This window comes from Lepidochelys kempii, chromosome 7, assembly GCF_965140265.1.
Source record: "Lepidochelys kempii isolate rLepKem1 chromosome 7, rLepKem1.hap2, whole genome shotgun sequence".
Classification (NCBI taxonomy): domain Eukaryota; kingdom Metazoa; phylum Chordata; order Testudines; family Cheloniidae; genus Lepidochelys; species Lepidochelys kempii.
Window position 1 is genome coordinate 46871589 of NC_133262.1, and position 26372 is coordinate 46897960.

Below are 26372 nucleotides of genomic sequence, written 5' to 3' on the forward strand. Positions count from 1 at the left end.
TGGTCTATTATGGATGCTACATTGGAAAACTCTGCTCTGCACAATGTTGATGACGATGCTTGCTTTACATTCCTATGACATCTTTCACCCACCTCTCTCAAATGGCTTTCAAAAGGCGGGCAAGTACTTACCTTTTCCAGATGGCACATATCGTTCCAGTGGTGTGATCAAGTTCTCAGAGCAAAGTAGAGAACAGAATCTAGGCCTTCTGCCTCCCTAACCTCCACTGTAACCTCCAGCCATGCCTCCTCTCTGCCTTTGATCCTACTGGGTAGTTTTCAGTGTATGGTTTTCAGTTCCAGATTAAGAGTAATTCTGAGGTTAAAGAGCAGTGAGTGGATCCATCACCACCCAGTACTCACTCAGTGAGTACAGACAGTGCGGCTGGTGGACTGGGACTCAGGAGGCCTGGATTCTTTGCCTGGCTCTGCCACTGGCCTGTCGACCGTGGCCAAGTCACTTCACTGCTCAATGCCTCAGTTTACCCATCTGCAAAATGGAGATAATGAGACTGACCTGTTTACAAAGGGTTTTGAGATCTACTGATGAAAAGTGCTGTATAAGAGCTAGGTATTATCTAAATGAGAGATGTTGTAAAGCATCCATTTAAAGCTAAATCAGCACCTGCCCCTAGCCTGGCTGGGGCGGTCATGGGCAACATTGACACCATGTCCATTGGCATCATTCCCATCAATTCTCAATGGAAATGCCTTCTGCCATGGCATTATCTTGGCCAGTTACCTGTGGTTCGATAAAGCGCTGATCCAGATTCATGGCCACAAAGTCCTGCATGGCGTTGGTGACCTTATCCCCTCGCAGGCAGCGTAGGGGCAGCAGCTTCTGGAAGGAGTCCAACTCGCTGTCCCACTTCCCAGGCAGGGGCTCTCTGCAAGAGAATCACATGCTGACTTTGGGTTACTCTCTGGGGATGGAAACAGATGCCAAATACATCAGCCCAAGGAAAACAACTCTCCTAAAGCCACCTGAATATGCACCAGGATTTTCTGAGATAACGTTTGGTCAGTGCCTGGATTTTAGTGATTCTTTTTCCAAGCTATATGGCTGTATTATTGTGGGAAAAGGGTCTGTACTGCCCACCACGCAGAGATCAGAATTCAGATCCACAGTTAAGGGGTGAAGGACTCACCTGTGTGGCTCAGCACTGTCAAAAATTGCACGGAACTCCTGGATATTGTCCACAAAATCATCCATAAAGCTGGAGAAATTCTTCAGGTTGCTTAAGGCCAAGATGTCACCCCACGCTCTCTCATATAGCCACTCGGGAGCTGGGTTCTCTCTCATCGTTTTAATGGCACCTCCAGACAGGAGGTAACGCCATTCGTCCTGTGGACCACACAGCACACATTTACAGCCAGCCTGTTTGGCCTTGAAGATCTCAGCGTCATACTGTGGGACACAGTCGCTACTGTGTGTGGCCTTGCTGGGGCATGAAGAACAGTATGAACCAAAGGAGGTGAACCAAAGTAGGCGAACCAAAGTAGGCCTGCCCTTGGCAGAATAGCAACACACCACATATTAGCTAACCAAGTAAGCACATTCCTGACCTGAGGGGAAGTTTTGTTCAAATGAGCAGGTACAAGATACAGGATTGTAATGACACATGGAAAGTAATATGTAACTTGTTCACATCAATGTATAAAAGGAGAAGTCACAGGAGAGGCATCTTTGTATCAGTGTAGGGGACAGCATCCTGTTATGCCAACGGAGCCTTTACCTTGTCACGGGCATACATGTGTTAGTGTCCCTATGACCTGCAGCCCAGGGTGCAAGTACCGTGCTTTGCTGACAATAAACCTGGCTGATCGCCTCTGCCACCAAACCAAGCCTGTGATTTTTCTTTATGAATAACATTGAGGTCTGCTGAATCAGCAAGCTGCAGTCTTCGCTGCTGCCGAGTACACAGGAGCCCCCAAAACCAGCAGCAATAGCAACACCCCGCAGCACTAACTCTATGTTAAAGAAACAAAAGTCCTACAGTAACTTCATGCTTCAGAGTAACAGCTGTGTTAGTCTGTATTCGCAAAAAGAAAAGGAGTACTTGTGGCACCTTAGAGACTAACCAATTTATTTGAGCATGAGCACAGCTTCATGCTGTGTTTCCCTGCCTTACTGTTCCCATCTAACAGATGCATGTGGTGACAGATCTGACAATACAGTCACAGGATCAGATCATTAGATTTCCTCCACAGTACTCTGCCAATGCACCTCAATCCTTATCTCTCTAGGATTTGAAAAAGTCTATTACATTCCCTAGAGACCCTACAACAGGATGGGCAAATGGGTGGTTAATTGCCTACTACAGAGTCCTGTTTTATGAGAAAGTTTGGGATCTGACTGTGGCACAGAGGGGGTCCAGTGTTAAGTTTACTCAGCAACAGTGCCTAAAGCAGAAAGCTAATTAACAAGGCAAGAAAAGGAGGACACTGAAATCTAAGTCTTATTTTGAGGAGTCTGGTGGCACCTTAAAGACTAACAGATTTATTTGGGCATAAGCTTTTGTGGGTAAAAACCCCACTTCTTCAGCTGCATGGCTTTTTACCTACGAAAGCTTATGCCCAAATACATCTGTTAGTCTTTAAGGTGCCACCGGACTCCTCGTTGTTTTTGTGGATAAAGACTAACATGACTACCCCTCTGATACTTAATCTTATTTTGGTTAGCCCATTTTCTGTAAAATCCCTTCTCTTTAGCCAGATTCATCTTGATCTTTCTGGAAGCAAAGCTCTGTATGAAAGCCCAACCCTTGCAAACCCCTGATTATTTAAGCATGATAAGACACTCTACCATCTGCCAATCCTCCTGTGTGGCAATGAAAAGCCATTTTAATGGGACAGATAGCAGATCATCCATGAATGAGCCAGACTCGACCACCCTGAATTCCCTTTGTTTTTGTCACAGCCAAACACTGGAGAAAGGTGTGTGTTGTATACTAAATTACCTAGAAGAGACCCCTGGTACAAAACTAGGGTAAGCTCTGTGTTTTGATGTATGCACATTTGGAAGATTCAGAACATCAAACTAATAGATGACCAGGATGAGTAACTCTTCCCTTATGAATAGGAATTTAGGCAGATAATCCAAATCATCAGACACCGGTGGAGAATCATCTGTACAGACAAAGTACGCTGGCTCCCAGTTTCAGGAGTAAGAGCAGTCTGGACTTTGGCTGTCCCAAGATATCCTCTCATTTAAACAGATGAGGGAGTCTGTTTACTCACCATATTGATTTTTCCTTCATTCATCATGATCCGGACACACAGCAGAAAGGCAAACATGAGCTTGTGTTTCTCAAAGAGACTGCGGCACACATTGCTGTAGAGACTGAATGTGAGGTAATTGTTTATGTTCACTATCCGCTTCTTCAGGGTGTCTGAAAAGAGCAAAACAGCAATGCTGAGAGTGGAGGAGAAAGGACCCACATTTGCTACTGACATGATCCTTTGCCAGCCAGGCTCTGGGTAAGTTTCAGTGGATGAGTTTACACATGTAAACTATGCAGGGAGCTCACATCCCTCTTAGCTCCTTCCTGCTGTCAATCTCAACTTCCTTCAGATCTGGCCCATGAAAATTTGCTCCTTCACAAGAAACAGTGGGGTATCCAAACCAGAGGGCACTGCCTCAGACAAACACTGATAATTACCTCCAGATGTGGCCCATTATAAATACACTTATGCTATTACTGTTAAGCGCAGGTGCATAGAATATTGCTGTGATATGTTAATGAACTGCGCCCCCTGTTTACATCTTGGCACATGCATCTGGCCATGATATCTGTGCTGTTCCTGGGATGATAGCAAAGTGGGAGTGGCTGAGGAAGATGAATTTACCCTTGCATCAATTTCAAGGTTACTCTGTGCTGCCAGTATTTTAAATGCCCTGATCCATGAAATTCAGTATTTCTAATTAACAGCAGCAGTCTGACCAGAAATTAAACATCTTTGCATGGGACTGGCCTGGTGGCCCAGAGGCAGGGAAAAATTCTGTCACAGAGTGGATCAGAGCTCCTCTGAGGTTTGTCTCGCTCCTCAGAAAGTCATGCTGATGACTTCATGTTGATGGACATTGGAGTGAGAGAACTGGTAGATGCTTAGGCTCGGAGAGGCGCTTGAAGGGCTTAATGAAGTTTACTGCAAGGAAAAAGCAATCGCCAAATGAAGAGCGGAGACACTCACTGGTAAGGACAAGCTGCTTACCCCTGTTTTGTATCAGGTAATAATTTGGCCCTTTAGAAGAGAACCATTGGAGGAGAAAGATGCTCCCAGCAAGAGAGAATTCTCTCATGCTGGCAATGCCAAGCTGGCTGATGTAGGATGCCTTCATGTCTCATCTTGAATTACAGCTTTATGTGTCTCAAAAAAGAAGGAACTTTCAAGCTTGATGGCAATGAGACCACGTTCAAGCAGCTCTGGCAGTAAACAACTAGGGCCAGGCTTAGATCCGGCATAAGCAGCAACTCCACTAAACGTGACTATGCCAGATCTAAATCTCACATTTGCACTAGGGCTGAGCCCTGGTCTACACTAGGACTTTAGGTCGAATTTAGCAGCGTTAAATCGATTTAAACCTGCACCCGTCCACACAGTGAAGCCCTTTATTTCGACTTAAAGGGCTCTTAAAATCGATTTCCTTACTCCACCCCTGACAAGTGGATTAGCGCTTAAATCGACGTTCCCGGCTCGAATTTGGGGTACTGTGGACACAATTCGATGGTATTGGCCTCTGGGAGCTATCCCAGAGTGCTCCATTCTGACCGCTCTGGACAGCACTCTCAACTCAGATGCACTGGCCAGGTAGACAGGAAAAGAACCGCAAACTTTTGAATCTCATTTCCTGTTTGGCCAGCATGGCAAGCTGCAGGTGACCATGCAGAGCTCATCAGCACAGGTGACCATGATGGAGTCCCAGAATCGCAAAAGAGCTCCAGCATGGACCGAACGGGAGGTACGGGATCTGATCGCTGTTTGGGGAGAGGAATCCGTGCTATCAGAACTCCGTTCCAGTTTTCGAAATACCAAAACCTTTGTGAAAATCTCCCAGGGCATGAAGGACAGAGGCCATAACAGGGACCCGAAGCAGTGCCGCGTGAAACTGAAGGAGCTGAGGCAAGCCTACCAGAAAACCAGAGAGGCGAACAGCCGCTCTGGGTCAGAGCCCCAAACATGCCGCTTCTATGATGAGCTGCATGCCATTTTAGGGGGTTCAGCCACCACTACCCCAGCCGTGTTGTTTGACTCCTTCAATGGAGATGGAGGCAATACGGAAGCAGGTTTTGGGGACGAAGAAGATGATGATGAGGAGGAGGTTGTAGATAGCTCACAGCAAGCAAGCGGAGAAACCGGTTTTCCCGACAGCCAGGAACTGTTTCTCACCCTAGACCTGGAGCCAGTACCCCCCGAACCCACCCAAGGCTGCCTCCTGGACCCAGCAGGCGGAGAAGGGACCTCTGGTGAGTGTACCTTTTAAAATGCTATACATGGTTTAAAAGCAAGCATGTGAAAGGATTACTTTGCCCTGGCATTTGCGGTTCTCCTAGATGTAGTCCTAAAGCCTTTGCAAAAGGTTTCTGGGGAGGGCAGCCTTATTTCGTCCTTCATGGTAGGACACTTTACCACTCCAGGCCAGTAACACGTACTCGGGAATCACTGTAGAACAAAGCATTGCAGTGTATGTTTGCTGGCATTCAAACAACATCCGTTCTTTATCTCTCTGTGTTATCCTCAGGAGAGTGAGATATAATTCATGGTCACCTGGTTGAAATAGAGTGCTTTTCTTCAGGGACACTCAGAGGTGCCCGTTCCTGCTGGGCTGTTTGCCTGTGGCTAAACAGAAATGTTCCCCGCTGTTAGCCACAGGGAGGGGGGAAGGTTGAGGGGGTAGTCACGCGGTGGGAGGAGGCAAAATGCGACCTTGTAACGAAAGCACATGTGCTATGTATGTAATGTTAACAGCAAGGTTTACCCTGAAAGAGTGTAGCCACTGTTTTATAAAATGTGTCTTTTTAAATACCGCTGTCCCTTTTTTTTTCTCCACCAGCTGCATGTGTTTCAATGATCACAGGATCTTCTCCTTCCCAGAGGCTAGTGAAGCTTAGAAAGAAAAAAAAACGCACTCGCGATGAAATGTTCTCCGAGCTCATGCTGTCCTCCCACACTGACAGAGCACAGATGAATGCGTGGAGGCAAATAATGTCAGAGTGCAGGAAAGCACAAAATGACCGGGAGGAGAGGTGGAGGGCTGAAGAGAGTAAGTGGCGGGCTGAAGACAGGGCTGAAGCTCAAATGTGGCGGCAGCGTGATGAGAGGAGGCAGGATTCAATGCTGAGGCTGCTGCAGGACCAAACCAGAATGCTCCAGTGTATGGTTGAGCTGCAGCAAAGGCAGCTGGAGCACAGACTGCCACTGCTGCCCCTCTGTAACCAACCGCACTCCTCCCCAAGTTCCATAGCCTCCACACCCAGACGCCCAAGAACGCGGTGGGGGGGCCTCCGGCCAACCAGCCACTCCACCACAGAGGATTGCCCAAAAAAAAGAAGGCTGTCATTCAATAAATTTTAAAGTTGTAAACTTTTAAAGTGCTGTGTGGCATTTTCCTTCCCTCCTCCACCACCCCTCCTGGGATACCTTGGTAGTCATCTCCCTATTTGTGTGATGAATGAATAAAGAATGCATGAATGTGAAGCAACAATGACTTTATTGCCTCTGCAAGCGGTGATTAAAGGGAGGAGGGGAGGGTGGTTAGCTTACAGGGAAGTAGAGTGAACCAAGGGGCGGGGGGTTTCATCAAGGAGAAACAAACAGAACTTTCACACCGTAGCCTGGCCAGTCATGAAACTGGTTTTCAAAGCTTCTCTGATGCGTACCGCGCCCTCCTGTGCTCTTCTAACCGCCCTGGTGTCTGGCTGCGCGTAACCAGCAGCTAGGCGATTTGCCTCAGCCTCCCACCCCGCCATAAACGTCTCCCCCTTACTCTCACAGATATTGTGGAGCACACAGCAAGCAGTAATAACAGTGGGAATATTGGTTTCGCTGAGGTCTAAGCGAGTCAGTAAACTGCGCCAGCGCGCCTTTAAACGTCCAAATGCACATTCTACCTCCATTCTGCACTTGCTCAGCCTGTAGTTGAACAGCTCCTGACTACTGTCCAGGCTGCCTGTGTATGGTTTCATGAGCCATGGCATTAAGGGGTAGGCTGGGTCACCAAGGATACATATAGGCATTTCAACATCCCCAACAGTTATTTTCTGGTCTGGGAATAAAGTCCCTTCCTGCAGCTTTTGAAACAGACCAGAGTTCCTGAAGATGCGAGCATCATGCACCTTTCCCGGCCATCCCACGTTGATGTTGGTGAAACGTCCCTTGTGATCCACCAGAGCTCGCAGCACTATCGAAAAGTACCCCTTGCGGTTTATGTACTCGGCGGCTTGGTGCTCCGGTGCCAAGATAGGGATATGGGTTCCGTCTATAGCCCCACCACAGTTAGGAAATCCCATTGCAGCAAAGCCATCCACTATGACCTGCACATTTCCCAGGGTCACTACCCTTGATATCAGCAGATCTTTGATTGCGTAAGCTACTTGCATAACAGCAGCCCCCACAGTAGATTTGCCCACTCCAAATTGATTCCCAACTGACCGGTAGCTGTCTGGCGTTGCAAGCTTCCACAGGGCTATCGCCACTCGCTTCTCAACTGTGAGGGCTGCTCTCATCCTGGTATTCATGCGCTTCAGGGCAGGGGAAAGCAAGTCACAAAGTTCCATGAAAGTGCCCTTACGCATGCGAAAGTTTCGCAGCCACTGGGAATCGTCCCAGACCTGCAACACTATGCGGTCCCACCAGTCTGTGCTTGTTTCCCGAGCCCAGAATCGGCGTTCCACAGCATGAACCTGCCCCATTAGCACCATGATGCATGCATTGTCAGGGCCCATGCTTTCAGAGAAATCTGTGTCCATGTCCTGATCACTCACGGGACTGCGCTGACGTCGCCTCCTCGCCCGGTATCGCGTTGCCATGTTCTGGTGCTGCATATACTGCTGGATAATGTGTGTGGTGGTTAATGTGCTCCTAATTGCCAAAATGAGCTCAGCGGCCTCCATGCTTGCCTTGGTATGGCGTCCGCACAGAAAAAAGGCGCGGAACGATTGTCTGCCGTTGCTCTGACGGAGGGAGGGGCGACTGACGACACGGCTTACAGGGTTGGCTTCAGGGAGCTAAAATCAACAAAGGGTGTGCCTGTACATCAAGGAGTATTTCAGGCAGGACTGCACGGAGGGTTCCAATAAGAAATGGTGCACCTAAGTTATCGTTGTTATTGGAACAAGGAGGTTAGCCTGGCCTCTGATTGATACATGGCTAGATTTACCTCGCTGCACCTTCTCTGTGAGTGACTGCAGTGTGATATAGACAGGGGAGGAGGAAAATGAGTACAAAACAAATCTGGTCTATTTCTTGTTCTGACCCACTCCATCTATCTTTTACATCTTTGGCTGGCAGCAGACGGTGCAGAAGGACTGCATGCCATCCACATCTCATGGGTGCTTGGCAGAAGATGGTACAGTACGACTGCTAGCAGTCCGTATCGCCTGCCCGCTCACCATAAGACGGTTCAATAGGACTGACTGCAGGACTAAAGAGAATGACCTGCTCAAGTCACTCCAAATTTAGTCCCTGCGCCCATGTCTGCCCAGGCGCTCCTGATCGACCTCACAGAGGCGACCAGGAGCACCTCAGACATGACGATGACCGCTACCAGTCGTACTGTGCCGTCTGCTGCCACAAGGCAAGGGGTTGCTGCTACTGTGTAGCAATGCCGTACCGCGTCTGCCAGCACCCAGGAGACATAGGGTGACGGTTACCTGAGCGGGCTCCATGCTTGCCGTGGTATGGCGTCTGCACAGGTAACTCAGGAAAAAAGGCGCCAAATGATTGTCTGCCCTTGCTTTCACGGGGGGAGGGAGGGAACGGGGGCCTGACGATATGTACCCAGAACCACCCGCGACAATGTTTTAGCCCCATCAGGCATTGGGATATCAACCCAGAATTCCAATGGGCAGCGGAGACTGCGGGAACTGTGGGATAGCTACCCACAGTGCAACGCTCCGGAAGTCGACGCTTGCCTCGGTACTGTGGAAGCGCTCCACCGAGTTAATGCACTTAATGCACTTAGAGCATTTTCTGTGGGGACACACACACTCGAATATATAAAACCGATTTCTAAAAAACCGACTTCTATAAATTCGACCTAATTTCGTAGTGTAGACATACCCTGAGTTTGCCCCCAGGTGTTGAACAAAGGAGTGCAATGATCACATTTTCACAGCAGCAAGCACCCTAACCCTTCAGAGGTACCTGCTCTCTCGGAGTTTGTGATTCCGGACAAAAAGATGTTGAGGAACCACTCGAGCGAATATTGATACATGGGGTCAACGTTGGACAGGTCAGAAACGCAGAAGTAAAGGATCTGAGTGCGGACAGCTACAGGCACGTACTCCAGACGAGTGATGTCAATGTCTTTTTCTGTCTGCTCAGCTATCTTCACTTTGGCCTGTGGGAACATTCAGAGGCATCACAGCTGCACATTTTCATGTTTCCTGTAAAGGATTAAACTGACCAGGGCTGGGTGTCTGTGCATGTGAATCAGTCACTTACCTGGATTTCCCCTGCTTTTAGCTTGGATGCCTCCAGCACTTTGATGAGCTCCAAGTCGTCAACAGGATTTCCCTCGGAGGAGCTTAGCCGGTAGAGGATCTGATCCTCTATCTCCTTCAGCTCTTGTCGCATCTTGGCGTTGCTAACAATCAGCTGGTTCTTCGCCTCTTCTAAGTCCGGTCGCTCCTCAGCTACCACTTGTCCCAGCAACTGGTCTTCCAAGCCACTGTAACAAAACCCTTGGATGTTATCGCTGGGATGTCAGAGCGTACCCCCAAGTTTCACTTCACTTAAAAACTACTTGCTTACACAATCAGACAAAAATACAAGTGTCACAGCACACTATTACTGAAAAATTGCTACTTTCTCCTTTTTACCATATAATTATAAAATTATTTCAGTGTATAGTATATAGAGCAGTACAAACAAGTCATTGTATGAAATTTTAGTTTGTACTGACTTTGCTATTGCCTTTTATGTAGCTTGTTGTAAAACTAGGCCAATATCTAGATGAGTTGATGTACTCCCTGGAAGACCTCTGCGTACACCTGTTTGAGAACCACTGCCCTAAATGTCCCATCTGCTCTGGAGCCACATGGTACAACTATCTATGGTACGTACATGGCCCCCATTGCTATAATCCCTGAGCACCTGACAAAAGCACAGTGTGACAGAGAAAGGGTATTATCTTCATGAGGCACAGAGGAACTAAGGGCTTGTCTCCACTCTGTGCAGCGATCAATCCACTGGGGGTCGATTTAGTGGGTCTAGTGAAGACCCGCTAAATCGACCACCCATCGCTCTCCCATCAACTCCAGTACTCCACTGGAACAAGAAGCATAAGGTAAATCGATGGGAGAGTTTATCCCGTCAACCCAGTGCCCTAAGTCACTTGTCCAAGGTCAGGAAGTCTGTGTCAGGGCACGAAATTGAACCCAGATCTCCAGAGTTCCAGGCTAGTACCCTCAGCACAGGACCATCCTTACTCACTCCATGTTGAGTTTGATTTCAATAGCTCAGGAACAGGAGAGTGGCCAATGTTTGCAACAGTTCAGTGGCTACTGGTACAAAGGGGTGACTGGTTACCTGGGTGAGAGGGTGAAGTTAATCAGCGTGAGCTTGGTGGAGATCTCTGGCGTATAGTGGGGATTGGGCAGATTGGTAGTGATGTATATCTTGAAGTCCTCGTGGTATGGAATAACCGTATCTCCCAGCTTCAGCACCGTGCTGCCTTGCTGTTTATAAATCTGTAAAGAGAGGGACACGGACAACACAAGTCGGAACCTCTACATTTAAAAAACATAGATGTGTTGAGAGCCTGCAAAAGAGGGAGTCCCACCATTAATCTGGCTCCATTGCAGGCTGGCTAGATAAAGATTTTCAAAGCCATTTAGGAGATTTAGATGCACAATTTCCATTAATTTGTACTGAGCATCTAAATTCCTTGCCTCCAAAATCTCAACCTTACAAAACACATCTTCACTAAGGAAGGACAAAGCCATTCTCATGCCAGTGCTGGAGAGCCCACTCCACCCCAGCTCCAGGCTGGCCAGGCTTCCTGCTCATCTCGTCAGACAAATAGCAGGGAAGAACCTGTTTCAGCAAGACGGGCTCGAGAGCCGGATCCAGTTCCTCCCCTACATTCTCCAGCAGGAACGGCTTCCCGAAGCGAATAGAGTTCTCCAAGCTGCGCAGAAAGTCCCGGTCGCTCAGCTTAGCCACCTCCAAACCGTTCTCCTTCTCCTGAAGGACAAGATGGTGAGAGAGGAGTCTAGGTGTGGGCAAAGCAGGGAAGCCAAACTGCTTGTGCATTAAACAAATAAGCGCGCTACTGCATTAAGATTGCAAATACAAAAAAAAAAAAAACGACGTTCAAAGGCTTCGTCTGTGTTACCTATCAGGGCCTTATATCAGACTTAGCAAATGCCTACTAAGTGCAATGTGGCCAAGGTAACATGGGTATGTTTTGCATTTCCTGACTTCCTACATTCATAGCTGCAACTTTAGTGGAATCCCGCCCCTTCAGTGCTTCAGGGCTCAAAGATCTGCCTCTGATTAGCCTGCAAGGCAGGAGCAGCAAGGTGGGACTACAGAAGCCTCCAGGGAGTAGAGGAGTAGCAGCAGCAGCAAGGAAAGTTGCTAAATCCCCCCCCCACACACACTAGAGAGCTGCTTCTGCTTTAAAGCACCAGTGACTCTCTCTGGAAACACTCCACTTGTACAGCAGTCTGGAGGCAGACCATATAGAACAAACTGCCTCCTGGCAGGCAAACACAAGGCACGGTGAGTGCTTTGGTTCTAATAATAATACCTAGCTCTTATACACTTTTCATCAGTAGATATTAAAGCACTTTACACTAGAGGCAGTATCATTATCTCCACTTTACAGATGGGGGAAACTGAGGCACAGAGTGATTAAAGTGAGTTGCCCAAAGACACCCAACAGGCCAGGTCTCCTGCATCCCAGTCCAGTACATTAGTCACTAGGCCACACTGCCTCTCAAAGCCTGCAAGGGAGACTTCCTCTCTCCTCCCTGAGCTATCCTGCTACATTTATGGGTCAGGAAACAGTCTCAGGCTGGACACCCCTTCGTATAAAACAACAGGAGTGCTCAGTGAGGGCCCTGGACTCTTCTCCCACTTAGTGAAAGTAGCCTGAATCTATGGACCTTTAAGGCAAACTGCAAAGCCCATCTATTCTGCCTGACTCTGGGGTGGGTTGGATTTTTTTCCTTGTCCTTTTCCTGTAAAAATCCCACCCCTAAGGGATTTAAGGCCTCTCTATACACAGCTCCAAACAGAGTCTGTTGTAAAAGGAAGGAAGGAAAGGAAGAGAGAGGGAGGAAACAAAATAGAAAGAACCATTGGGAATCTTCTGACCCTGAGGCTAGAACAATGGAAGGATCCCAGCAAACTTAGCTACCCCTTTGTCAAGAGTGGTAGAAACCCTTACCAAGTTCTTGATCCATTTGTTGGCTTGTCCCTGGGGGTCTATGAAGTGAGTCCAGCGCTGTGAAAACTGTGTTATTACTCCATTCTCCACAGACAGGGTGTCATTAGGCAAGCCGGCAATCTGATCACAGCCGAAAAGGCACATCAGATGTCTAACAGCAACTGTGTCTTACAACATAGGCATTCTTTCCTGCCACAGTTCAGTGTTTGATAAACTGCAGAGCTATCCATCTCGCAGCACATTAACATCTGATACACACATCTGGGTAACTCACAAGTGTCCTATACACACTGGACTCAGAACCTGGCCAACTACAACCACACAAACATGGTTGCAGCTAGCAAGGTTCTAACAATGCTTCTCTGACCAGGGAGGACAGTGATTCTTTTCTTGAGAAAATGTACTAGCCAAACCATTTTTTAGGCTAGATCCCCAAGCATGGTCTAACACATCACTCTCACCAGAAAGCCCTCTCCTCACTATTAGGGAAGCTGCGTTAGAGCCTTGCCAGCACCAGCAGTGTTTAAACAGGATCCAGTCTTGCTTTTGTGGAAGGAACTATGTGATGACACAGAGCTGTGCTACAGAAGTGGAGAGACCGGGGCCAGGTCCTCCACCACATTAAAGTTCCTTTATACTGCTCAAAAGAGCTCTAAAGTCACCATAACCAGCCACTTCAGGATTCCCATTGTGAAGGGGGCTCTTTGGGTGATGTAGAGCATCAGTTTGCATTAATGCTTTTGTCCACCACATACCTGCCATGATCTGATTTTCACTGGGTCTCCCAGAGTGCTTATCAAGCTTGGCTCACTGGTGTGCGGGACATTGTGTTCCTCCAGTTTCTTTAGCCAGTCCTCACATAGTGCTGTGCGGTACTGGCCCTGCCAAGGGAAGCAAAGCTCCATCAGCTAGACACTAGTGTGAATTATGCATTGGCCTGATTTGCTTTTAAAATCAACACTCCTACTGCTGTTCATGTTCAAATCCAGCTCCATGGCTCAGCCTAACCTCTTCAACAGGCCAAGGGGAAACTTGAGGCCCATTTGCCTGGTTGCCGCATGCATGCTCCATGGCACAGCCTCAACAGGGTTTAGACTTGCTGGTCACATCTTTCAAATTGCATCAGAAATTTCCCTCTTTAAGGGTCAGACATAGAGAATATGCTTTTGGGAACCCCACAGGCAGTCAGATTACTGAACTGGATAACTGTAGTGAGCCTGAGAAGTTCTTGGGCACCTGAGTTCTGTGGTGTAACACTAGCACAGTCCCTTCAACTTCAGTGCAACTGCCTTGGCATCATTGAGAGCTGAATTTGCCCCAGTGATCTGCTTTTCTCTTCAGCTTTTGGAAGCTGATCTACCAACAAAGAAGAGAGGCTGAATTCTAGACCTTGGGTTTAAGAGAGGTGGAAAGCTGTACTCAGATCCTTCAAAGAAAGAGTTCCTGTTATCTGCTTACTGTGAAAGGGCCCAAGTATGCCACGAAGCCAGCTGAAATCAGCACATCTCCTGCGATATTGTTGATCATATAATCCAGGTTCTGGACTGTGTCCTGCCAGCGCACCTTCTCATCTGCCAGTCCATTAATTAACTGTGGAATCACCACACACATCAGATCACCAGCCAGCTTTCTCATAGCACAGCCCCATTCCTATGGCCCACATCCCTACGAGGAGTGCCCTAGCTGTGCCACAGCTCCAACAACTCTTTTAAACTATGATCAGCCGCAATGGCCCCCCAGACGCTGCATATCACCAGGGCTTAGTGATGCTTTCGTCCTGCCCCTGGCCTATCTCAGGCACACTCTCCACACTGGGGCTGGGACGGAAGGTGGTGGAAGACAGCTTTGTCACCCAGGGATTCTCCCATGCCAGAGCAATCAGCAGCTGGGTGTTTAAACCGGCTTCCTAACCCCTTTGTGTTGTCACAGATGGGGCCAGGATCTGGCCCGGTGGGTCTATCCTGTTACTGGCATGAGCTGTGTGGCAGAAAATGCCATTAGAAGCAACATGTAGAGATGAGACCTTTATTGTTAGCCCCATGAGCCCCCCGCAAATGTCTCATTACTAGTAAGGAATATGCCAAAAGCATGTTTGCCATGGAATTGGCGTCGGAACTTGGCTCTGTCCCTCACCTTGTCAGCCCGGCCCAGCCTCTGCTCACACAGCTCACACTTCATCTCCAGTTCTTCCTTCTTGGCGATGCAGTTCCTGTACTTGGCCTGCAGCGTGGCAATGCCATCCTCCACTTCTCTCAGGCGGTCCTTGGCTTCATCAAGGATCTTCTGAGTGACCTGCAGGTCCTCTTCTGCCTCCCGCAGGGCTTGCTGTGAAAAGAGAAGATGCACTGGAACTCCAGATCGGACTTCCATCCACCAAGGGAGAGTGCTTAGAGCTGGACTATATTCATGAGAACTACCTAGGCTATTTATGCTATGCAGTCAGAATTCAGCAACCCCACCCCAGAATGCTACAGCTTTCCCACTATCCTATCTCCAAGGTACCATGGGCTTTAGCTCATCCAACGCATAGGTTAATTCATCACTGCCTTGGCCAAGCCACTTGGGCTAATAGGGTGTTTAATGTTAAGAACATACTTTAGTGTTTAGGCACCCAAATAAACAGCCTGAGGTTCAAAGATGCTGAGCATTCCCAGGTCCCTCTGAAACCACTGGGGGAAAGAGCTGGGGGCCCAATATCTTTCAGGGGCAGGTCTACCAATATTAACCCCTGGCTGGTAGAGCCTGATTTGCTGTTAGTAGTAGCAGCCACAGACATGAGTTAAGCACTGTTACTTATGTTACTCCTCCCCTCCCCCGAAATCCTGACTCTACAGAGAAAACAGACTGTACATAATGGTGACAAATGGATGTTTGGGGAGCTCTAACCAGGAAATGCAGCACCAAGACCTCTCCAATAAGGTGCTTGAAAAGAGAATATTCCATAGGAACTAAAATAATAATAATACAATGGTAGCACTTTCCATGTTCAAAACACTACACAAATATCAACTAATTACTCCTCAAACTCCCCTAAAGACAGGTGAGTATTATCATCCATTGATATATAGGGAAACGGAAGCAGATACATGGTGATTTACCCAAGCTCACAAAAGAGCTGCTGTCTGATCCAGGATTAGAATGAAAGAATAATCCCCAATCCCAGTGTAGCCCCCTAGACCACAATTGTCTCTAAACCACAAACTACATTTTACCTTCTGTACAAAAAATCCAATGACAAATATGGCATCTAAACTTTCCCCCGCATCACGCCAGGGCCCTGTGACCTTACCCCTTCCAGAGTGCATGTGCTGAGGAGGGGAAGGTAAGCCCTCTGTGGGCACAGAGCAGTGTCTGCCTCGCCACCAAACGCAATAGTCTAAACCCACATCAACTCTTTACCCCTGAAAAAAGCCACCAGCTGGTTCTTACAGCTAGAGGGAGACGTGGGCCAGCTCCTCAGCTGCTGTAAATCAGAGTTACACCAGCTGAGGATCCAGCTGAGATGCTCTTGGATCACTGCTTGACAACCTCCAAAGGGGTGGAACTTGTTGTAATGGGATGGGGGGTGGGGGGAATTTCTGGAGTAACTTCTCAAACTCTCCAGTTGGCCTGGGCATGTAATTATTTTGACAAGCAAATGAAAGATCGCTGGTGTTCTTCGCTTCCATCACTGTAAAGGATGGAGGAATAGATTTTGTGCTGGGATGTGATGATTTTATAACTTTTTTTCAATTCCCACCCAACTGCCTGCTCAGTCTCCAGATGGCTACTGCAGTCCACAAGCCAAGTAGTAAAGCAGGATTCAGGGACTAGCTCCTCCATGGGTGTAAATCAGCATTGCTCTGACTTCAGTGGAGCTATGTTGATTGATACCCCTGGCCCTGGGTTGCATTCCCCTTCCTCCCTGCCCCCCCCCCAGTACAGAGCATTAAGTTAAAATTCATAGATATTAAGGTCAGAAGGGACCATTATGATCATCTAGTCCGACCTCCTGCACAACGCAGGCCACAGAATCTCACCCACCCACTTCTGCGAAAAACCTCTCACCAATGTCTGAGCTATTGAAGTCCTCAAATCTTGGTTTAAAGACTTCAAGGAGCAGAGACTCCTCTAGCAAGTGACCCGTGCCCCATGCTATAGAGGAAGACGAAAAACCTCCAGGGCCTCTTCCAATTTGCCCTGGAAGAAAATTCCTTCCCGACCCCAAATATGGCAATCAGCTAAACCCTGAGCATATGGGCAAGATTCACCAGCCAGATACCCAGGAAAGAATTTTCTATAGTAACTCAGAACCCACCCCATCTAACATCCCATCACAGGCCATTGGGCCTATTTACCATGAATATTTAAAGATCAATTAATTGCCAAAATCATGTTATCCCATCACCCCATCTCCTCCATAAACTTATCGAGTCTAATCTTAAAGCCAGATCAGTCTTTTGGCCGCACTGCTTCCCTTGGAAGGCTATTCCAAAACTTCACTCCTCTGATAGTTAGAAACCTTTGTCTAATTTCAAGTCTAAACTTCCCGATGACCAGTTTATATCCATTTGTTCTTGTGTCCACATTGGTACTGAGCTCAAATAATCCCTCTGATATATTTAGAGAGAGCAATCATATCTCCCCTCAACCCTCTTTTGGTTAAGCTAAACAAGCCAAGTTCCTTGAGTCTCCTTTCATAAGACAGGTTTTCCATTCCTCGGATCATCCTAGTAGCCCTTCTCTGTACCTGTTCCAGTTTGAATTTATCCTTCTTAAACATGGGAGACCAGAACTGCACATAGTATTCCAGGTGAGGTCTCACCAGGGCCTTGTATAACGGTACTAACACCTCCTTATCTCTACTGGAAATACCTCGCCTGATGCATCCCAAGACCATATTAGCTTTTTTCACGGCCATATCACATTGGCGGCTCATAGTCATCCTATACAAGTGGGACGTGGGGGAGCTCCTTTACATACGGTTTACACTGGTCAAAGTATTAGTTTTGGGAATGTTTGGGATAAAGGATTTTGCTGGGATTGCTGTATTCCTCCAGAGGGACTGTTCTGGGCTGACATTTCATACCTGGTTCCCCGCGCTTGGGCTCAGACTCTTTGGTAAAGCCATGCTGTGCCAGGAAGTTTGTTCTGTTCATTTTTAAATACTCTTTGGTCTCTCCCATGTGGCTGGCAGTTTTCACTACCTCCCACTAGAAAGGGCTGTAAGTCTCATTCACTTTAATGGAAAAGCTACACCTCTGAACAATGCAGACTTACTGACCTAAACGCTGATGTAGACAGTGCTATGTTGATGAGAGGGCTTCTCCTGTCAACACAGCTACCACCTCTTAGGGAGGTGGAGTACCTTCCCACATCAGCATAAGTAGCATCTTCACTACACTCTACAGCAGCACAGCTGCATGGGTGCAGCACTGTAAATGTAGGCAAGCCCTTGTTCCAGGCTCACCAGGTGCCATGTATCCTGTATGTCACACACAAGCAATGCTCTTACCCGCTTTGGTTCCACTCCTTTGGCCACAAAGTGGTATTTGTGCATGGCCCGCACCCACTGGCAGATGGAGGTGCAGGCTTTGGACACTTTGGCTATAGCTGCTGGTTGAAACTCCTCATTGTCAATATACGGCTGGATGTTTTTAATCACTGTATCTGCAATGTTGTCCTGGAAGGAATGATGGGGAGAGGGGTGAAAGATGGTGAGCAAAGGGCTGAGAGTAGTAGGGGTCCAGTGGGAGATCCCGCAGTGATACAGTGAAGGGCTTAGAGTGCTATGGGAATGACAGTGTGAAATCCCATGCTGCTGTTGTGTGGAACAGTGTGTGTGCTGCCCTTCTTTCCATACTGGTGCCCTTCCCTCGCTGGTTTTTGGGACAAAGGTGAATCAGTCTCTGTTTATTTATTCCCTCTGATTGTCTTTGTGGCTGTAGAAAAACACTCTTGTGGTTAAGCAGGTTTTTGTAGAACAGGAAAATCTGGCTAAAATAACTGTGTTTCTCTTTATTTTTGTGTTATCCTAGTCCCCGTCACAAGCCCTGTAAGTGAACGTCTTTCCTTGCTATGTCGGGTACTAAATGCAGGCCAGTTCAAACAGGGCTGCAAGCATCTCCCATATCCTCAGACACAGTCCTCACTGACCTTTTTTCAGCCTCTAACTCCCCTATTCCTGCCAGACCACAGCGAGAGTTACAGTTATCCTCCCACCAGGAGGGGGAACACTTGGACTCCTATTTTGTCACTGCTGCTGACTGAACCAGCTAACCAGAAACCTGGGGGTAGTGAGCAGATAATCATCCTCCTGCTAGACCCCAAGAAAGCTATGGAATCTCAGTTCCACTTGCAATGTAGTGAGAGATCCAAGACTGCTTGTGAGCCTGGATTTCCCAAGCACTGCACCCACTGGGCTCTGGACTGGACAGTTATGTTTCTGTGTTGCTGACACTTAAGAGCTTTACAAAATAAATTGTTGCAGCACAGAGGCATGATGGCTCCTTGTTCATCTCCTGGTGCAAGACTAGGAAACCACCTTTCTAGAACTGCAGTTCTGTGTGCTCCAACGCTGCTCCTGAGCAAGGCAAGGAGAGAATCAGAAGGGGAAATTTATTATGTATTTAATAATTTCTTGTTGCTCAAGGTGGTCAGACAACAAAACCACGCAAGAACCACTGATGATCTAGCAAAAGTGAATCCCCACCCTAGGCTATGTATCCTAGCATTCCCTTCACACTCCTTAAAATTTACTTCCCTTAGTGGCTTCTGAGTTGAAAGTTGGCTTCAATGATCTGTTTCTGACATAATACCATCACCCATAACATCAGCTCTCTGCTCTGTAGGCCTAACACATCACCTCTCACTTTTGGGGCACTCAAGGGTGGTCAGATCCCTGAGTTCCAATTGCACGACTATCCCCCCTCCTTCTGCCATTACTTACCTTATCATATTTAAACAGGCTTTCCAGGAACTTCCCTGGGTCCTGAAGAAGACCCTTGCCCGGCTCCCAGTAGTCATCCACCTTAGAGCCTGGCTTGTCTCCAGCCACTTTCTTGGGCTTGATTCCTTTCATAATACAGACAGCTTCAATCACCATCTTCACCCCAACGGGAGGCCTCTGCATAGCTCGCACCTAGAAAAAGTAAGTGTCCCTGTAAGATGGGGAGTGGGTCAGCACAGCCCTTAACCTGATTTTCGGCACTGCATATTGGCAACTATTGCATGCCAAAAATAGATTGTGCTGACACCACATAAGGGCTGAGCAATTGAGCACTAGGAGCTTTAACTCTGTCTCCTTGTTTGTAGGCCTCAAAAGGTGGTCTCTGTTTATATGGTCCCTGTGTTTGCAGAAGGGTCTTCTTCGCAGGGGTGGTGATGGGCAGCAGGAGCTGTCTCTTCATGGCACCAATGTGGAGATGTAACTCCTTCTCTTAGCACTAGGGAACAGCAGTTTGCCCAGTCCAGCTATTGACGCAGGGAGGGGACTGAATCCTGTATTATTATCAAATACTATCCAAAGTGGAATTTCTTACCACGACCTTCCATACAGTGCACGTAGAGGGGTGGAGCAACTTGCCCAAGGCCACAGAGTCAGTCAGTGGCACAGCCAGGAACCACATCCAGGGAAACACCAAGTCCTCTGTTCAGATTGCCAGACACCACTTCCCCCATGATGGTGAACTCTACAGTGTCCCTTTTAATCTGCGTTTGCTGAGCCCAACAGTGTAAGAGCTGATTGTCTCTATTTGGCAGGATTCTCTGTTTCATTGCTATAGCCATTCCCCCAGCTCAGGATCTCTCACTCACATGCTGACTTGTGTTTAACATACAAGCAGATTTTATGCATACTGCTTATTCGTTCACTCTGTAAAATAGCAATGTGAGGCACATTATATCACTAGCTAGTGACCTCAGTGGTGTGTGATATAACCTAACTACTGCCTATACCTAATCAGAACCTTAGCATGCATGTTATGATTTCCTACCCCTATGTAATTATCCCTCCTTTTTGTTAAGGCTACACAGTCTGTCTTACAGGGTTTGGGGTTTCTGCTTTGTCGTTCTTTCAGTGCTAAGGCCACGGGCAAAATTATTACTGAATACAGTGATTGGTGAAGCATCTCACCTGAGCCAGCAGGTGTGGCTTCTGATCCAGGAGGGGGTGGGAGTGGGGTCCTCATGGCTACAGGTGAAATCAGCATGATTGATGAGGAAAGACTCATTTAAGTGAGGCCCTCAAGTACTGTGCTGATTTTAGGGGGCTGGTAGATTTGAGTGGGAAGGATAGTGCTGGTGAGTATTACCAGGAGCCTGCCCTTGATCCTTTGGGATGGATGTCTCTCCAGTTTCCTTAGGGCTGTAAGTGCTACTGCATGGTAGCTATATGATCTGCCTTCATTAGAAACCACACAGACCTAGTGTGTTCAGATGGGTTCAGCCTTTAGGCCTGAGACAATGGGCAGTGAGGGTGGCTTCACTGCTTTACTCCCTGGGAGATGTGGGTTTTCCTATTGATCTCTTGCTGCCCTGGGGGTTGGGTTTGCTGGAAGGTGTGTCCTGAACTCAGTGCTTTGTCTTCCAAACTGAAGAAGAGACTGATTGGAGTCCTTCTTGGAGCTGGAGCCAGAGAGTTTTGCACAGATGGTGGCTGCTGAGCAGAGCTGTGGGAGTGTTGTGCCTTTGTTGGGGGGGAATAACAGAAACTTAGAAACATAAACTCTTGCACTTAGGACGGAAGAACCCAATGCACAGCTACAGACTAGGGACCGAATGGCTAGGCAGCAGTTCTGCGGAAAAGGACCTAGGGGTGACAGTGGACGAGAAGCTGGATATGAGTCAGCAGTGTGCCCTTGTTGCCAAGAAGGCCAATGGCATTTTGGGATGTATAAGTAGGGGCATAGCGAGCAGATCGAGGGACGTGATCGTTCCCCTCTATTCGACATTGGTGAGGCCTCATCTGGAGTACTGTGTCCAGTTTTGGGCCCCACACTTCAAGAAGGATGTGGATAAATTGGAGAGAGTCCAGCGAAGGGCAACAAAAATGATTAGGGGACTGGAGCACATGACTTATGAGGAGAGGCTGAGGGAGCTGGGATTGTTTAGCCTGCAGAAGAGAAGAATGAGGGGGGATTTGATAGCTGCTTTCAACTACCTGAAAGGGGGTTCCAAAGAGGATGGCTCTAGACTGTTCTCAATGGTAGCAGATGACAGAACGAGGAGTAATGGTCTCAAGTTGCAGTGGGGGAGGTTTAGATTGGATATTAGGAAAAACTTTTTCACTAAGAGGGTGGTGAAACACTGGAATGCGTTACCTAGGGAGGTGGTAGAATCTCCTTCCTTAGAGGTTTTTAAGGTCAGGCTTGACAAAGCCCTGGCTGGGATGATTTAACTGGGAATTGGTCCTGCTTTGAGCAGGGGGTTGGACTAGATGACCTTCTGGGGTCCCTTCCAACCCTGATATTCTATGATTCTATGATTCTATGATAAATATGCCATGTCTTTTGTTTTCTTCAGCATTAACCACTCTTGCCATGTTTACCCGGAGACGCTCCAGGGGCTTCTTACTGGACACGGTCAATAGAGGGGCAGAGTTTGTGGAGACCCTGAAGACTGTCTACCCCAAGGCTGATGCCCTTCATGAGAAGGACTTTGACTGGCTCTTTGACTGTCCCAAGACGGAGCAGTTCCTCGAGTGGTTCTGTAACACAGTGGGGGAGGAGAACGTACTGAGTCCTGGGGAAGTGGAAGCCTATCAGGCCCTCCTCAGTTCAGGGAAGCCTATTCTGGAAGGTGAAGCCCTAGAGCAGGTGCTGCAAACCTGCTGCCAATGCCCGCAGTTGAAGGGTGCCATGTCAGAGGATGAGGCTCTGCCCCTGGAGGCACTGGAGCGAGAGGCACAGGCATTGCATAGCCATAGTGCCTGCCAGCTGCGACGGCGCAACAAGCTCCAGATCCACGTGGCTAGCCTGAAGCAGCAGCTGTGCCACTTGGCAGACAAGGAAAGGAAGGTGGGCAGGGCGCTGAGAAAGGCCCAGCTGGACTTGGAGATGGAGAACTCTCAAACCAACAGTGTTCTGAGCCAGGTCTGCAAGGCAGCAAATCAGCTTGCGGAGTGGTACAGGGAAGCTGGGAATGGGAGGCTTCTGGTGCTGATGTCTGAGGCAGATCTGGGCCACTACATGGAGCTGGAGGAGCTGGCTACAAGGGCTTTAGGGGCGTTCATCCAGAAGGCACTGCCAGGCACCACCCAGGCTCCAGATGTTGAGGGGGCAGGCTTACAGGGAGTGAAGAGACAGAGCAGCCCCCAAGCAAAGCTGGACACTCAGGCCCTGGCAGGTTTAGCTCAGACTGTGCTGCCAGGGAACACTGGGAGTCTCAATGAGTGTGTGGCAGATCCCAAAGTGGGTGTAGAGACCCAGGAGGAGCTGGTCAGGGAGACAGTGGCAGGGCTCCCCCAGAAATCCTTGCCAGAAGAGGACAATGGCCCCAAAGCAGAGGCTGTGGGTGTGGAAGCCCTATATGGTCAGGACAGCTGCCAGGAAATGGTGAAGGGACTAGCAGAAGCTGCCCACGTAATGTTGTTGGCGAGCATGGAGGGTCCTGAAGCCAAGCTCCTAGAGAGCCTAGGCAGCTACCAGGAGGAGCTGGAGCGCATGGCACTGGCTTACATCTGTAGCCAGAAAGAGCTAATCATCACCTCAGCAGAAGTTGATGGTATCTGGGCTGGACTGCAGTGGGCAGAGAGGGCCCTGAAGAGCAGCAAAGAGAACAAGGTAGGGGTCTGCTCCCCTCTCTCTGCTCCCGTCCTCTACCCTTCCAGTAGCACTGGCACATGGGCCATGGGAAAAACCTCTGATTTAGGTGTGGGTAGGAGCCAGTATATATTACAAGGGGAGATAAAACTCTGTCCAGGGCTGCTTTTGCAGAGTGCAGGAAGACCTTTCATATCTGAGTGCATGTCTCTTGGTTGTGCTCTGCTTTGCAGGTGGTGGAGGATGAGCTCAGCCTTCGCATAGCCACCTTCCAGGAGCAGCTGTGCACCCTCCAAAGTGACATAGACCAGACCCAAACCCAACACCTTATGCCCCTCCTTCAGGCCACTGCTCGCCTCCTTCACTTGCCTGTCCTGCAAGCAGAGCTCGATGGGGAAGCAGTTCACCTTGGGTACACCACCCTGAAGCAGGAAGAGGTTGCAGGGCAGCTGATGGCCCAGCACAGCCGCCTGGAGCTGCTGGGACTACAGCTGAAGCTGGAGAAGCAGCAGCAGCAGCAGGTGGGGACCTGTCTGGAAGAGATGGTAGCTGTCCTGCAGGAAGCCAGCGCCAATCTTCAAAGGCGGCTTGCCTGCTTTGAGGATTCCAGCCTGTACATCAAGATCTGTCCACGCACTCTGATAGATCCCAGAGATGTCACCACCATACGGTAAAGATGGCTCTGCCTTGGAGCTGGGGAGGAGGAGTGATGCCCATCAGTGGGGGAGTAGGTCATAAATTATTAGAGACCTGGAGATGCTGCCATATGAAGAGATCTTTAGAAAAGAGGAGAAGAGGAGGTCTGATGGATACAAAATAATGAATAGTCTATAAAAGGCAAATCTATTGCTTCCTTCTACCCCCTCATAATACAAGGGGAAGGGCCAGAAACTGGGTGGTGATAAGCTCCCTGTTTGACTTATCAGTCTTACAAAATGAAACTGTTCCTCTGCAGGTTTGCACCAAAAATTGTCTAGCGCCAACGATGCAGACATTTCTGCCAGATGGATGCAGAGCTGGGGGCATGGGGAGGAGCATGGACCTTTCACACCCATCTCCCTCCTTATGCATCAATAAAGGCATGCATTCAGCCAAAGAGAGGGCATGCCCCAGCCAGAAGGTAGTACAGCTATTTGGAACACCTTTGCCAACACAGAAACTTCCTCTGTGGGCAGAACCTGGTAATGGACAGTTGAAGTTTCTATGAAGCACTGGGTGTGGACTACTGTTGGCAAGGAGACAATGGAATGGACTGATCATGGTTCCAATCCAGTCTGGCAATCCCTAGGTGTGTGCCTGATTTGCTTTCGTGGGCATTGAGAGATTGCACATCCCCATTGAGATGAATGGGTGTAGTTCACTCGGAGCCACTATCTTCTCTGCCTAGAGGTTCAGGCAGACCCTACTGCATCTGGGCACTTTCCTATTCACAACTGTTAGAGCTAGTCACACTCTTTAAATGAAGGCTTAAATTCTGCAAAATCTGATGGGCTTCCAGAGATGTGGGGGTGCTAGCTCCATCCAGTCCCCAAGGGAATCATTGCTCCTTAGCTCTGGCTGGTGCCCTCACTCTTGTGTTGTCTCTTCCCCTCTCTCAGGCTCTGGGAGATGCTGGAGAAGCAGGGCCAGGAGAAGGAACTCTTCCGCACCTATGAGACGCTGGCAAGCCGTGGCTCGCGCCTGCGCCAGGAGCAGAGGATGCTGGAAGTGCAGCTTGCAGTGTCCCCAGCCCAGCTCCCCATGCTGGAGTCTGATAATGAGATGCTCTATAAGATAATGTATAGTGACTCCAACCAACTACTGCTGAATGCTCAGGTGTGCAAGGACCCCCAACCCCTGGGGTGGTGTCATCTTCACATGGCCTCTCTGGTGGCCTTCTAAAATCATGTGACCTTGCCAGCCAATCAGCAGCCATGGGTCATGTTGCAGAGGCATCTGTATTTTGCTTGCAGCATCCCCTTTAGATTACAGGGTATCCTGATAGGCTGGTGTGGAGCTGCTTTCTCCTGCCGCTCCATGATTCATTACTGTAGCAGGAGGAAGATTTTCCTTTCCTACACTTCCACAACACAGTTGGGTTTTTCCTCTTTCCCTGCAGGAGCTGGCTGAGCCTATCGAGCAACTCTATGCCACACAGGCCAAACTCTATCAGATGCTGATGGACCTCCTGAGTGACCTGAAGGCCAAACGGAAATCCCTGCAGACCCACTTCCAGCAGACAGAGCGCAATCTCTACGTGCACTTCTTCCATGATGCCAACCGGCTGAGGGAGGTGGTGCAGCAGCTGGAGAAACAGGCCTTGGCCTTCTCCTAGGGCTCAGCAATGGAACAACCCCACCCAGCACCCCAGGGGGCAGGTTGAGGAGATTTTTGCTGCCTGTTCTGGAAGCGTTTGCCCCAAAGGGTGGAGAATCACAGAGATCCTTGCTATGCTGATAAGTTACATATTACTTTGTCCTGTTCTCCTCCTCACAGCAAAAAGATCAAATTTCACATGGGGCTAGTACTTGGGGTTTACACTGGGGTGGAAACCTGCCCCAACCATGTATAAAATCTGTCACACTGAGGTTGGGTGGGTTTCTCATGGTGCATAGGCCACTGAAGAGAAGGTAACGTTCTTCCATGATTCACAGTGGGGAAACCTCACAAGAACTCTGCATTATGCCCATGAAGGCTGAGGGGTCAGGAGGGGAGTGCACTGAGCGGGCAGACCAGGAGAGGGGTGGGTGCCTGGAATTCTCTGCTCCTCTCCCAGTGCAGTGGGATACAGCTGGCTGGAAGGATTGTGTGAGTGGGGCAGCAGTGGACAGGTAAAAAATAAAGGCATGTTTCATGGTATTTTCCTAAGGAGATATTGATTCATAATCATGGGGAAGGGGCATGTATCTGTCTCTGTCCTTCCTGGTTTCGTCTGTCTCCTCTCCCCTGCTGCTCCAAACCTGTGAAGGAAATGGGGAGCAGGGGTTTCAAGGTGAGCTTATTTCCCTTTGTTTCCCAAGGCCATCTGCTAAAGAC

General features: G+C 48.7%; 2 protein-coding genes across 8 annotated transcripts in view; one reads left to right on the top strand and one right to left on the bottom strand.

Moving 5' to 3' along the window:
* LOC140914530 (HAUS augmin-like complex subunit 3) overlaps positions 1-25671 on the top strand; it is a 29942-nt gene extending 4271 nt beyond the window's left edge. The window contains exons 3-6 of the mRNA XM_073352543.1: positions 22120-23378; positions 23591-24027; positions 24956-25172; positions 25456-25671. Of these exons, the coding sequence (XP_073208644.1) occupies positions 22120-23378; positions 23591-24027; positions 24956-25172; positions 25456-25671 (2129 nt within the window). The remainder of the gene's footprint in view (positions 1-22119; positions 23379-23590; positions 24028-24955; positions 25173-25455) is intronic.
* DNAH1 (dynein axonemal heavy chain 1) overlaps positions 1-26372 on the bottom strand; it is a 141336-nt gene that overhangs the window by 15320 nt on the left and 99644 nt on the right. For all 7 annotated transcript variants that reach the window (XR_012159887.1, XM_073352530.1, XM_073352529.1 and 4 more), the window contains 13 exons: positions 19547-19738; positions 18113-18280; positions 14752-14943; positions 14077-14208; positions 13374-13499; positions 12619-12738; positions 11259-11408; positions 10752-10912; positions 9666-9891; positions 9366-9561; positions 3240-3391; positions 1148-1344; positions 742-886 (listed from right to left, as the gene is read on the bottom strand). Coding sequence is in view for 6 of the 7 variants with exons in the window: in XM_073352530.1 (XP_073208631.1) it covers positions 742-886; positions 1148-1344; positions 3240-3391; positions 9366-9561; positions 9666-9891; positions 10752-10912; positions 11259-11408; positions 12619-12738; positions 13374-13499; positions 14077-14208; positions 14752-14943; positions 18113-18280; positions 19547-19738 (2157 nt within the window). In the remaining variant the exon portion in view is untranslated. The remainder of the gene's footprint in view (positions 1-741; positions 887-1147; positions 1345-3239; positions 3392-9365; positions 9562-9665; positions 9892-10751; positions 10913-11258; positions 11409-12618; positions 12739-13373; positions 13500-14076; positions 14209-14751; positions 14944-18112; positions 18281-19546; positions 19739-26372) is intronic.